This window comes from Bos javanicus, chromosome 4, assembly GCF_032452875.1.
Source record: "Bos javanicus breed banteng chromosome 4, ARS-OSU_banteng_1.0, whole genome shotgun sequence".
NCBI lineage: Eukaryota > Metazoa > Chordata > Mammalia > Artiodactyla > Bovidae > Bos > Bos javanicus.
The window spans coordinates 11,355,934-11,370,236 of NC_083871.1; the positions used below are offsets into that span (position 1 = coordinate 11,355,934).

Here is a 14,303-nt window from a genome sequence, read left to right on the forward strand (position 1 = left end):
AGGAACCTGGAATATTAGGTCCATGAATCAAGGCAAATTGGAAGCGGTCAAACAGGTGATGGCAAGAGTGAACATCAACATTTTAGGAATCAGAGAACTAAAATGGACTGGAATGGGTGAATTTAACTCAGAAGACCATTATATCTACTACTGTGTGCAAGAAAGATCTTCATGACTCAGATAATCACAATGGTGTGATCACTCACCTAGAGCCAGACATCCTGGAATGTGAAGTCAAGTGGGCCTTAGGAAGCATCACTATGAACAAAGCTATTGGAGGTGGTGGAATTCCAGTTGAGCTATTTCAAATCCTAAAAGATGATGCTGTGAAAGTGCTGCACTCAATATGCCAGCAAATCTGGAAAACTCAGCAGTGCCCACAGGACTGGAAAAGGTCCGTTTTCATTCCATCCCAAAGAAAGTCAATGCCAAAGAATGCTCAAACCACCCCACAATTGTACTTATCTCACACACTAGTAAAGTAATGCTCAAAGTTCTCCAAGTCTGGCTTCAGCAATATGTGAACTGTGAACTTCCAGATGTTCAAGGTGGTTTTAGAAAAGGCAGAGGAACCAGAGATCAAATTGCCAACATCCTCTGGATCATCAAAAAAGCAAAAGAGTTCCAGAAAAACATCTATTTCTGCTCTATTGACTATGCCAAAGCCTTTCACTGTGTGGGTCACAATAAACTGTGGAAAATTCTGAAGGAGATGGAAATACCAGACCACCTGACCTGCCTCTTGAGAAACCTATATGCAGGTCAGGAAGCAAAAGTTAGAACTGGACATGGAACAACAGACTGGTTCCAAATAGGAAAAGGAGTACATCAAAGCTGTATATTGTCACCCTGCTTATTTAACTTATACGTAGAGTACATCATGATAATTGCTGGGCTGGAGGAAACACAAGCTGGAATCAAGATTGCCAGGAGAAATATCAATAACCTCAGATATGCAGATGATACCACCCTTATGGCAGAAAGTGAAGAGGAACTAAAAAGCCTCTTGATGAAAGTGAAAGTGGAGAGTGAAAAAGTTGGCTTAAAGCTCAACATTCAGAAAACGAAGATCATGGCATCCGGTCCCATCACTTCATGGGAAATAGATGGGGAAACAGTGGAAATAGTGTCAGACTTTATTTTTCTGGGCTCCAAAATCACTGCAGATGGTGACTGCAGCCATGAAATTAAAAGACAGTTTTTCCTTGGAAGAAAAGCTATGACAAACCTAGACAGCATATTAAAAAGCAGAGACATTACTTTGCCAACAAAAGTCCATCTAGTGAAAGCTATGGTTTTTCCAGTGGTCATGCATGGATGTGAGAGTTGGACTATAAAGAAAGCTGAGAGCCGAAGAATCGATGCTTTTAAACTGGTGTTGGAGAAGACTCTTGAGAGTCCCTTGGACTGCAAGGAGACCCAACCAGTCCATCCTAAAGGAGATCAGTCCTGAGTGTTCGTTGGAAGGACTGATGTTGAAGCTGAAACGCCAATCCTTTGGCCACCTGATGCAAAGAGCTGACTCATTTGAAAAGACCCTGATGCTGGGAAAGATTGACGGCAGGAGGAGAAGGGGACGACAGAGGATGAGATGGTTGGTTGGCATCACCAACTCAATGGACCTGAGTTTGAGTAAACTCTGGGAGTTGATGATGGACAGGGAGGCCTGGCATGCTGTAGTCCTAGGGGTTGCAAAAAGTCGGAGATAACTGAGTGGCTGAACTGAACTGAACTGAACCCCAGAGTAAAGAAGTAACAAAAGGGCCACTGTCTGATAGAAGATCTTGGTTCTGCCCCTGACTAGTTATCTTGGTGTACATTCAATTCAACAAATGTTCACTGAATGTTTGATATTTGTAGGATGCCAGGCACTGTGCTAGGTACTGGACATTGGATCATCATAAACATTCTTTCCAGGTCTCTAATTTTAAACTAGGAAATCTCGATCAGCTGGCCTTTACCTCACCCAAAGCTGTTGAATATGAGTGAGGAACAGTACCAAGTCCACTTTTATTTAGACCACTATTATTATACGGAGGTCTATATTATATGGTCCACTATTACTTGGACAGTAATAAAGCCTGTATGTGAGTTGCTCCCAGTATGAGACGATCTGTTTTTGACTAAGTGATCATGGCCATTTAATTATAATTAATCTTATATTAAGATATTTCACGTATTTTATGACCCATACTCATGTTTATTTACCTATATTGCTTTCTTAGGGCTTCCTAGCAGCTCAGCGGTAAAGAATCTGCCTGACATGCAAGAGACACAGGAGAACTGGGTGTGATTCCTGGGTCAGGAAGATCCTCTGGAGGAGGAAATGGCAACCCACTCCAGTATTCTTGACTGGAGAATCCCATGAACAGAGGAGTTCATAGGGTCACAAAGAGCGGGACATAACTGAAGCGACTGAACATATTGCTTTCTTAGCTATCCAAGTCTCTATTTCTTTCCCTAAAAGAGAAAGTTTTAGTCTGCTGTCTTATGTTGATCTTGACCCAACTTCGTGTATTAGTAAGATTTTTAGTTTGTGGAATTTATTTGGCAATCTCTGAGTTTTTCCTATTTTGGGTCTTTTTCTTTAATCCTGGAGGGTTTAAACAATATTTCTTCAAGTATTCCCCCTTCTCTATTTTCATTTTCTGGTCTCCTTCTAGAGTTTGTTTTGTCCAGGTATTGGGTATAGACCCTTTCATTGCCACTTTGCAGAATTATGAGCCTAAAGATTCATCTCACTGGCCTTAATTTCCCCTTTGGGCCATTCTAAATAATGCCCCACCTTTTTTATTTATTTATTTTTTTAATGTGGACCATTTTTAAAGTCTTTATTGAAGTTGTTGCAACATTGCTTCTGTTTTATGTTTTGGTTTTTTGGCCTTAAGTCATGTGGGAACTTAGCTCCCCAACCAGGGATGGAACCTGCACCCCCTGCCTCGGAAGATGAAGTCTTACTCACTGGACCACGAGGGAAGTCCCAATGCCCATTCTTTGAGAATGACCAACTAGGCTTTACAAGTCACATGGCAACATGTCAGAGGAAATTTTCTCCTAACAGAGTTAATGGTGGCTGTAGCCTGTTGAGATTTATGACGAATAAGTTGTTGAAGATTGCAACCGAACCTCTTGGGGGAAAAAATACTGGCTTCCTTGGTTGTGGATGGGGAGAAGGAACTGACAGCTGTCCTACTCTGGGTAGAGAACATCTACCATGAAGGACAGGTTTTAGTTAACATTTTGCAGTAGAAAATTATCCCTGATTTTCAGACATCATTTTTTTAAAAATTCAAAGTGTCACCTCTATCTCTTTAAGTGGAACCATACTCCCACCCCTGCAAACCGTTTCACTTGGCCCCGGCTTAGTGATGCTAAGCTGCAGTGTGAAGTCTCTCATCTCTGCTCCCAGGCAGGTGATCCCTGTTTGGCCAGTCTCCTCAGCTTTGACTCATTTTCTTGAGCTGGAAGCAGTAACCAAGTACGAACTGAATACGTTTGACTTGGGCTCTGATGCTGCCTTTGACCCTCCTTATTCCTGAGCCCCTTTGAAATCAACTTCTACAACTTGGAGTCGATCCTCCTGTCTCAGCAGCTCACCCAGGCCTCACTGCACCCACTATTCCAGGTACAAATGCTCCTTGGGTCCCCACCCTGGTGCTCTGGGCCAGGATCTAAACCCATCTGGTCAGTCTTGTTTGCATCTCCACTGGGAAAGGGGAAGCTACAAAATGTGGCAACATTCTTAGTAGGAAGCCAGAAGTCCCAAACAAGAGCTTGTGCCAGTCTTTCCAAGGTGGAAATTTAAAAAGCAGTGGCGTTGGGCAGTTTTTTTTTTTTTTAACATCAGGAATTGATTTAGGTTTAATAAATATAGAAATCTGAGATTTGCCTCCAAATAATCCCAATAGTTTCTGTATTTCAATAAATACAGCTTTGCAGTGTTTCCCCATCAGTTTCTCTTGGGAAGCACCAGATATGATGCTTGGCTGTAATGTTCAAAGTTTAAAATTTTTTATTTACTTATTTATGTCTGCTTAGGGTCTTAGTTGTGGCACATAGGCTTAGTTGCTCTGTGACATTTGGGATCTTAGTTCCCTGATCAGGGACTGAACCTATGTCTCTTGCACTGGAAGGCAAATTCTTAACCACTGGACCACCAGGGAAGTCTCAAAAGGACTTTCAGTTTTTATTTCCTCAGTCCCTGTTTTGTGGTGGGGAAGGAAGAGAGGAGCTTGCCTGCTCTTGTGAGTGAGTTTGTAAAACCTAACCCCATTTACATGGGGCTGCTCAAGGCACTGGGTACTCTTGATTCAGACCCTAGCTCAGCCACTTACTTTGTGACGGTGGTGGGCACGTTATTCCCACTTGACTTCCATTTAGTTTTCTCATCACTAAAATGGGGATTAAAAACACGTTTGGTTGTTCTAAAGGGGAGGTAAGCTAATGTCCATAGGTTTATATTGACTTCAGTGTTTCAATGATTGGTGTTCTTTTCTTCCTTCTCAGATTATGTCTACTTGATGGATGTTCTTCCTAAATTCTCTGTGACTGAACTCCATATTAAGCCTCACAGTATGCATTTTGGAATGACAGCATACAGAAACTATAAGGTGGCATGCAGTGGAGAAGTGCTAACTGCCCTGAGAGCTCACCAGCTACCCTACTGGGCAGAGATCTGGAGGGCTCACAGCTGGCTGTGTGTTTTGGCATGAGACTAGTGTCCTAGCTCTGATGAATGAGTCTGGCATGATTGGGTGAAAACAGATATCCTGATCTATTCTGAATTGTTTTTCTTATTGAAGATCCCTCAGTTGGTTTTTATTGAATGTCTACTTAGCACTTCACCAGTGATACTCTGAGGTTTTGTTTGGAGGCGATTTCTCCAAATTAAAATGTGATATTAAGTCTCTGCAGTAAAGGAGGCTGTGGTGACGTGCAGTGGTTGGTCATGATGGCTGGTTAGTTGGCAAAGAGCAGCACAGTTTGAATGTCCGTGGAAGGATTTCTGAGAGACTTAGGTAGAAGGCATTGGATGTCTGGAAATGGAGACTGGACACTGATCAGTGACCTAAGAGACTGGCTGATCAATGCTTAAATTAATGGAAAAATCTCTGAAATCTTTCAGAGGTTTTGGAGGAAGGTATATTAGGAAAGTCTTCCTGACCTAAGTTAGTTTGTAGTTTCAATGGCTGTTTTCTCTCCTTCAATGCTTTTCACAGATCTTAAACATATTAATTTTATGTCCAGAAGAACAAAAATTAAAAATATGGTTAGTTTTAAATTTTCAAATGTGGCTTCTCTGTGTCTTCCTGTGTCTGCATGTGCATATATTATCATCCTTTTTCTTTATGTTTCCAGCTAATTCCCCAACCTCCCTCCCCACCCCATACAAGTTGTCTATGGATTGATTCAGTAAAATCAGTTTTCCTAAGCTTAAGTTAGGAGGGAGGCATCTTATTTCCTCTCTCAAAATGACAAATGATTGTTTCTTTCTGAGCTTATCTAAGTATGCTTTCCTAAATATGTCTTCTGATCCGTCCTCTTCATGAATAATCTTAAACTCTGTGTTAATTACAATGGTAAGGTGTTGAACTGTAACCTAGCCAATGAAAGAACTACTATTTTAGACCTTATTATCAAGAAAATGAGTCCTTGCTAAGCCTTTAGGAAGAGATCTTGTTCTAAGAATATTTCTTATAACTTAGCTGTCCCACTCAGGGCTCAGGTGGAGAAAAGGTCACACTCAGCTACCACCTCCAACCCTATATTGCTTTGGTTTTCCACCCCATGTGTGTGTTCTTCCACCCCAAGTTATGGTTTAAGGGTGTGGGCTTCCCAGGCAGTGCTAAAGAATCTGACTGCCAATGCCCAGAGACGCAAGGGTCAGGAAGATCCCCTGAAGGAGGAAATGGCAACCCACTACAGCATTATTGCTTGGAGGATCCCATGGACAGAGGGCTATAGTCCACGGAGCTGCAAAGAGTCAGACACGACTGAGCACACACACGTGCATGGTTTAAGGGTATGGGTTCCCTTGGCAGGTTTGACACAAAGAAATTGTTTCATAATGGCTACTATTGGCAAATATTTGTTGTATAGCTGGATGAAAGGTGTGTGAAACATCTGTTCAATCAATGATAATGAATGAAGGAATGAATGAGAAGGGTTGGAGCTCTGTGATGAGTGTTTCTATCACTTCTTTCCAACATCTCTCCTTCCTCCAGAAGCCATGGTATCAACATACATCCAAAGGTCGATTTTGGGCCAAAGCTGGCAGGCAGCTGACCATTTGAATTCAAGTTACCCCATCGGAGAGTCAGATTTTACAGTATGATGGTAAATTATTTTTGTTCAACATCACAAGGGTAATGATATTTATTTGTATTCCCCAGTAGAACACAAAGGGGAAAATGTAGTCTTGATGTATCCTTTATGAAAAATTTCCTTGGATCTCCAGAGGCTAGCAATTCTCAGTGCAATTACATTGCATGAAGAACCTACAAATTGCTTCTGTTTGCCTGTATTAGTTCATCATGGTTCTCATTTAATCCTCATTTTTTTCCATTTCATGCTTTCCAGATCTGAAAATCTTTCTAATAGTGGCTGTTATACATTCTAATGATACTTAATTTGTTGCCTTTTATCCAGCCTTAATCTCCAAAACTATCTTAAAAATCAATGACTACATCAATTCTAACGATCTGATGTGATGTTGGACAGTTCAAGTCTGGTCCCACAATAATGAAAAAAAACAAAACAGCAATGATAAAAGAATGTGATACTTTCTTGTTCTAGATTTCTTAGCTGTGCTTCCCAAACGTATACAAAATAGGCTGATAGTCCTGGGTGGTTTTGCATTAACAAAGGTATGAGAACCGTGCTTTGGAGGTTATAGTCAAAGTGAAGATTGAAGATGGCTACACTGACAAAGACAATAACCTTGGTATTTTTGCATGAAAGTGAAAGTGAAGTCGCGCAGTCGTGTCCGACTCTGCGACCCTATGGACTGCAGCCCACCAGGCTCCTCTGTCCATGGGATTCTCCAGGCAAGAATACTGGAGTGGGATGCCATTTCCTTCTCCAGGGGATCATCCTGACCCAGGAATTGAACCCAGGTCTCCTGCATTGCAGGCAGACGCTTTAACCTCTGAGGGTATTTTTGCATATGGTTTTCTAATTTATATTTTTGGATTATCTTGCCATCTCCTGTAATACAAGCAAGATGAGATGTTAGCATCCCAGATAATACGGAATGAGCTTAGGAGATGAGATGAATGAATGAAAAGATGGATATATTTCTGTAGAAAATATGCACACATACAACTCCATGGACCGAGGAGCCTGGCAAGCCAGAGGTCATAGGGTCACAAAGAGAGTCAGACACAACTGAAACACACATACAACTTTTGCTTTATCATTACTCTTTATTAATTCATACATGGATACAGGGCAAGCATTTCACGTCATTTTGGCACTGTGCACAATTCTATAGTAAGCTGTTTGATCTTATTCAGCCACTACTATATTAGCACAATAGCATTTAGAATATTTCAGCAAAATGTTATCACGTTTGTACTAGAGCTGCCAGAAATACTGTTTTCCATGTTTGTAAACAAAAATAGGAACACTATTACATAAACACTGTGATTGGAAAAATACCCTCTTTTCAAATCCTCCCTTACATTCAAGTAAAGGAGACATAAACTACTTTAGTATCCAAAATACATTTTCTCTGAAAGAATATATTTCTCTTTTGTCTTTCCAAAACTATATCATCTCTAAAACTATATCATCTCTGAAAGGCAGTGGCATAAGAGCACATACTTGAGACTTGAGATGTGGAGGGCTTTGATGTATCTCTTCATTTAGAATACAAATTACATAAAGGTAACTGAGTACTGTTGCAAACTCACAAATTAATCTCAGGTGCCGGTAATGATACTGGTTTACTCAGGGAGTTTTGAAGATTTTATATGAAAGTAAAGAGAGGTATGGGAATATAACATTGGATTTTAATGAGAAACTCTTATTTTAAATGAGTTGGTATACAGTTAAACTTGTAGTGGTTAATTGTTTTTTCCCCCTCCTGTTTCACTAATAGCATCAAACAAGAGGTCAACTACAAACTGATTTCTAATTAGCCCTACTGAATCTTTCTGGAAAAGGCTGAGATCTTGTTAAGCTTAGAAGCTGGGTGGAAAGCAGTTAATGGAGTTATATGGGGTCTTTTAATTACCAGTCTTAAACAAATTTATCTTTTACTGCTAGATAGCACCCAAGGGCAAGAGGTAATCTGCTTTAGAAACCTCGAGTGATTTGCTTTATAAATCCTGGAGTTTAGGAAAGTGGAAAACTCTCTTTAGAGAGAGTATTCTCTTCCACTAGGAATTTGAGTTTTTGGCAGTTTTGTGAAAAATTTAGTGATGGGTTCTTTGTGACCTCCCAATTTATAAATGTTAGTAACCAAAGCACATTCAACATGAAAGCCAATTCCTTCTTACAGAAGTCAGGACCTGCCCAAGACCAAGCTGAGCACACAGTATTAGTAAAGTAATGAACACATATAAAACTGACTTTTTTTTTTTTTTTCATTCAAAGCCTTATATCTTCCTGCCAAATGCAGGTCTTTTTCCCCCACAAACTTAGTCATCTCTACACTAGAAAGCCACGTTGTTTTGAGGAGGTCAAGTTGTAATTTGTGCGGTTTACATTGTGGGTGTGTCTGTGGATGGTAAAAATCTGAATAACATCAGAATTGATTGAAATTAAAAAAAGAAATAAAAAAATCAGAACCATAGCCAAATACCAAAGTATCCTAATTTAAAAGTTTTGAGTTAAAAAGAAAACCATTGATGGTGACTTGAATTTTTTGAAGGTAGAAATGGCTCAAGATTAACAAGGAGCACCCTGGATCTGAACTAGGTCCACTCATGTTTTACTCGGATACTTTGCTTACTTTACTCTGACATTTGTATATCTCAGTCCTGGATGAAAGATGGTATTCACAGGAATTCACAAGTGTTGCAGAGTTCACAGGTGTTGTAGAGGGAGACTCCATTCCTCCACTGTCTCCCGGAAGCAAGAGTACCAAGTAAAACTGTCTTCAGATTCACTATGGACAAATGCACTTGATACTTCTCACAAATGAGATGTGTGCTCCTGGGAGGATGGAGATCACTTGAGATGCAGGGTTGGTCTTGCTCCCAGGAAATGAGGGCTCAGGGACCACAAGGCTGTTGGCGTCACATTTCAAGCGGATGACTCTTGCTCAATGATCTCCATAGCGACGACCTCAGCACCCTCCACGGCGATGACCTCAGCAGCACCCTCCACGGCGATGACCTCAGCAGCACCCTCCACGGCGATGACCTCAGCAGCACCCTCCACGGCGATGACCTCAGCACCCTTCATGGAGATGACCTCCCCTCCCTCCATGGGGATGACCTCGGCAGCCTCCTCGCCCAGGTTGTCGGCGGGCTCGTTCTGCGGCTCCTGGTGGCAGATGTAGATCGGTGGAGTCTCAGCCAGGGCGGCGGCGGCGGCGGCAGTGGCGGCGGCAGCGTTGGCCGCACGGTGGGCCCGGCGGCGGCCATTCCAGCGCCGAGCTTGGTACTGGTTCCACTGACGCTTCAGGGCAGCCTGGACCTGGAAGACGAAAGAGAACCTTCTGTTCATATTACTGTCAGGAATGCCCTGAGCACAATTCTCGGTGCTCATCAGAGGCTGTGTGTGTGTGTGTGTGTGTGTGTGTATATGTGTGTGTGTGATAGTTGCTCAGTCGTGTCCAACTCTTTGGGACTCCGTGAACTGTAGCCCGCCAGGCTCCTCTGTCCATGGGGTTCTCCAGGCAAGAATACTGGAGTGGGTAGCCATTCCCTTCTCCAGGGCATTTTCCCCACCCAGGGATGGAATCCAGGTCTCCCCCACATTGCAGGTAGATTCTTTACCCGTTGAGCCGCTAGGGAAGCCCCCATCAGAGGTTTGGGGTGGCTGAATTTTTACTTCTCATCTAAAAGGGCTGTGTGGGAAAGGCTCTGGCTATGAAATACCCATCTTGGAGGAATAATCTGCAGACCGGAGGACTGAGTAATTTGCCTCAGCTGCCCCTGGCAAGATTATTTGCTCTTTTGAGCGAAAGTTTCTTCATTAGAGCTTTTACACCATGAATGAAATTTGATTTGGTTTCATATTCAAGATGGCACGCTCATCATATTAAGAAGGCAGAATTTGAAACCTTTTTATCTGCTACAACTTCTGATACAGCAGAAGCTTTTATCTAAATCTACACGTTATTGGTCATGAAAAAGTATCTGGAAGCCATTTCACAGCTCTGGATTTTATGATAATGGCCTTATACTGTTGATTTTCCTTTATCCAGCATGGCATGAGATGAGGTGTGCCCAATAAAACTCTGGTTAGTGGTTAACAAACCATGTATTATTCGTTTTTTGTAACGCTAGATGTCATGGTGTTTGGGAAGGAGCAGTTATTCAATAAATGTTTTCTGAATGGTGTCAACATCCATTCTAGAATGAGTTTCTAACGCCAAGAAAATGACCATCCATGACTGTATTGTAATTAGTGTATTGACATCCAGTGGCATTAGGGTGAGGGTGCTAAAAATGTCTAGACTGAATCTGAGGAAGAAATGGAAGTTTTATTTCATGCAAATATGAAAGCCTGAGTTTTGATATAAGACTTAGAAACACAGGTTTTGGAGAACCTGAGTCCCTCCCTGAGGTGAGTTATAAAGCACTGGGTCATCTACATTTACTGTTCGGTATTCTCTCTCACGCCATGGTGTATGATTTGGAGAACTGCTCGGGAGCTGCAGTGGGTTGCTCATTTTGGAATTACCAGAAGCAAACACTCGTAATAGTAACATCACATCACCTTTCAATGCCGTTTCCACTGACAAGGCCATTTCACTGTGTCTCATTTGATGCCATGAAAAAGTATTGAACTTTAGGTCAAGAAACCTGCTCTGCCCACATTAGCCATGAAAATCTTGGGCAGGAGAGTTAACCCCTCTGAGATTACTTTCTTCGATACAACTCTTCTATCTCACCTAGCTGCCTGATGGATTACATGGCTACAGTATGAATCGAGTGGCATCTAAGACGTAGTATAACACCAAAGAAGGAGGCTAGTAGTATTCCTACGGTGATGCCCTTATTATGGCAGGGTGGTGGTCTCTAGACTGAAGGAAACTCTTCTGTCATGTGTGTGGATGTATATCTTTGGAGGGTGGTGTTGCCAAGGATATAAAAAGAGCTCTTGATGACATAGTTTCTGATCTCATGTTGTTATTTCCCATATATTCTAAGCTAGGTCTCCACAGAGAGTCCTCAACAGCCTGGAAAATATTGGATGCTAATGAGAATGAAAGTGAAAAGTGAAAGTGAAGTTGCTCAGTGCCGTCTATGGGGTCGCACAGAGTCGGACACGACTGAAGCGACTTAGCAGCAGCAGCAATGCGAATGAAAGTTTTCTTCACATGGTGATTTGTGCTGGGGAAAGGGTGTTGTTCAATGTTTTTGGGAAAAGGAAAGGTAATACCCTTGATGGGAAGATTACCCTAGCAATGTATTTTCAAATACGAACGCTCTTATTAAAGGTATTGATGAATGAATAGTTCAGACTCTCCTCTTGCATCACCCACTTTGTCTTCTACTTCACTCCTGAAAAAGCTACCATGTTTCCCTGTCAGTTTGTGAGCTTTGCTTTGCAATCTATGCAGTATGGAGAGTTACAGAATTGAAGAGACTAGACTGATTATATAAAAAAAGGCTGATATGAAACCATAGCTGAATCCATTTGGGAAAGAACATCCCTCCTGAGTTATACTTTCAGCTAAATACCTGTGGCCATGGCATTCTTCCTTTAGCACCTCTTCAAGAACCTAGTAAATATTTCAATTGCTTTCCAATTTGGGGGCTGTACTGTCTATTAGACAATAGGTCCTTAAATGCTGAGTTTATGATCTAGGAACTATCAAATGCCCTGCTGAATTAGGAAATATACAGCTCAGAGAACCACTGTCCCCAAAGGGACTGATGGTTTCTGTGGATTCAAAATCTCCTAAATACCAACGTTGTCTTTATAGCTAAAACGTAACACAGATATTTAGAGATATTTAAATGTATTTAAAGATAAACGTAACACAGATATTTAACACTGTCTGAGGCGGACAGTGCCCAGCAGGGGTAAAAAAGGAAGTCCTTTGTTTTGCCTCATCTGTCTTTTTAAAATAATCTCCACTGGAGGATCTATGCATACTAATGAAGTACCCAGCATGAGGCCAAAGGGTTTGAAGTCTATTTTAATTTTTAAAAATTATGACAGAAATGTTCATTGCCTCCTGTAATTGTATTCCAGAATTATAAGCTATCCTTTTGTGTGGAGATGGCAATCTGCTTCCATTTGTAAACCACACATGTAAGAATAGGCCCTTAGCAGCATGTGAAAGACACTTCAATAATTTCAGTTTAATAAGGGCAATTATCTCCTACAATACCTCAGGTTGAGCCTAACAGTGCTTTGATCACAAGAATATGGGCATTGAATCTATTTTGAAAAAACAGAGGAGACTTTGGTTGCTTCTGAAAAGCATCAGAAATATAAGGAGTTGCCCATGGGGAGCGTAGAATACACAAAGTTTTGAATTATATAAATGCATTGCTAGTTATAAAAGCAATTAACAGATCACATCACATTTTCCCGATTATGCCAAATTTATTGTCAACTGTAAAAAAAATATGAGTCCTGATGGCTTGAAGGAATAATGATTATAGCTGGTTCTATTTGTAACTAACTGTATAGGGTGGGTAACATTTGGAGGTCTCTCTTGCTATATTTGTGAAAAAGAAAATCAGGTTGGAATCTTCGTGGTTGTTTGGATGTTTTAGTCTTCGGCCTTTGTTTTCCTGTTAAGTTCATTGTAAGAACTTGCATTATGTGCTCTTGAATGGAAAATGAGCTTTATCTCAAGAGTTCTGATTGTTTTTTGTCTAGGACAAAGAAATCATAGCTTAGCTTTGGGTCTTGAAGCTGACTTTCTTGAGTTTTCTAGAAAGGCAGTATTTTTGAAAACCAAGTTTTATTGAATAAATTTTTAAATAGAAAAATTTAGCTTTGCATATGAAGTGATAACATTACTGATCTGGAAATAGCACTAGGGACATAAGGAGAATCCCTTGCAAACAGGAAAGGGAAGTGGTGAGTACAGAGCTAGGAAAAATTGGGCATCTTGATGACTGTAATCTGGAGAAGGAAATGGCTACCCATGCCCGTATTCTTGCCCAGAGAATCCCATGGACAGAAGAGCTTGGCAGACCCCAGTCCATGGAGTCGCAAAGAGTCGGATGCAACTAAGCACATAGCTGTAGTCATCTTTTTGAGGTCTCTTAGATCCTTAGTAACTGAAATGATTGGATGGTCAGTGTCCACTGTCTGGGAAGAGTTGTGGGAAATGTTTTTTACATAAGCGTGCTCTCACAGTCACCTCCTGACACCCGGCACTGGAATTCTCAAAAATCCTTTCCTCCACTGACTATGTGATCCATTTCCATGGCAGGAATCACTGACCACAAATGGATAATAATGAAAAATTAAAACCTTTATCTTCATTGTGGAACTGACGTATCAGTCCCCTAGATTTCTGCTAAAATGTAACTCAGTCAGGCAAAGCCTGATCACAGCCCTATCTCAGATGCAGCTGGAAATCACTTCCTGCAGGAGCAAGTGCCCTGCCCGTGTTCAGTGTGGTAAGACAATATGCCCACAGAAGACCCAGCTGAGGCCCAGATGCCTACAATTCATGGGACTGTGATATTGCATTTGGCACACTACATAATTTCTATATTATTAGAAATGTCACACTTGTACGTTCCCCCAGTAACATGATACTAATTAAAATGGAGATGGTTTCTTTAATTCTAAAAGCAGAGAGAATACACTTGAACTAGAGACTTTCAACTGTCAGGCGCACCTCTGGGCCCACTTTCTATGCCTGCCACTTCAGAGACTGCATCATGGTTAAGACACAATCAATATTGAGGTATTTTTATAAGTGCATGCAGTTCTCTAGTGTTTTCAAAGTATACTCTGCCTGAACCTGATTTTTATATTAGCCCTATACTGATATTATTTTAGATGAAAATATTTATTTTGTATGCCACCTGAGCCAATTCAAAAGGCAGGGATATATGTTCACAGGAACTGATATAAAGATGGGATGACCTAAGTCCTATATATTTATTCGTTTTTACTATTCTTAAAGAGATACTTTGTTGCTAACAGAA

General features: G+C 41.1%; 1 protein-coding gene across 2 annotated transcripts in view; it reads right to left on the bottom strand.

Annotated features, from left to right (window-relative positions):
• Positions 1–7,404: 7,404 nt before the first annotated feature.
• CALCR (calcitonin receptor) overlaps positions 7,405–14,303 on the bottom strand; it is a 111,379-nt gene continuing 104,480 nt past the window's right edge. For both annotated transcript variants that reach the window (XM_061413454.1, XM_061413455.1), the window contains one exon: positions 7,405–9,645. In XM_061413454.1, the coding sequence (XP_061269438.1) occupies positions 9,250–9,645 (396 nt within the window). In that variant the 3' untranslated portion in view covers positions 7,405–9,249. The remainder of the gene's footprint in view (positions 9,646–14,303) is intronic.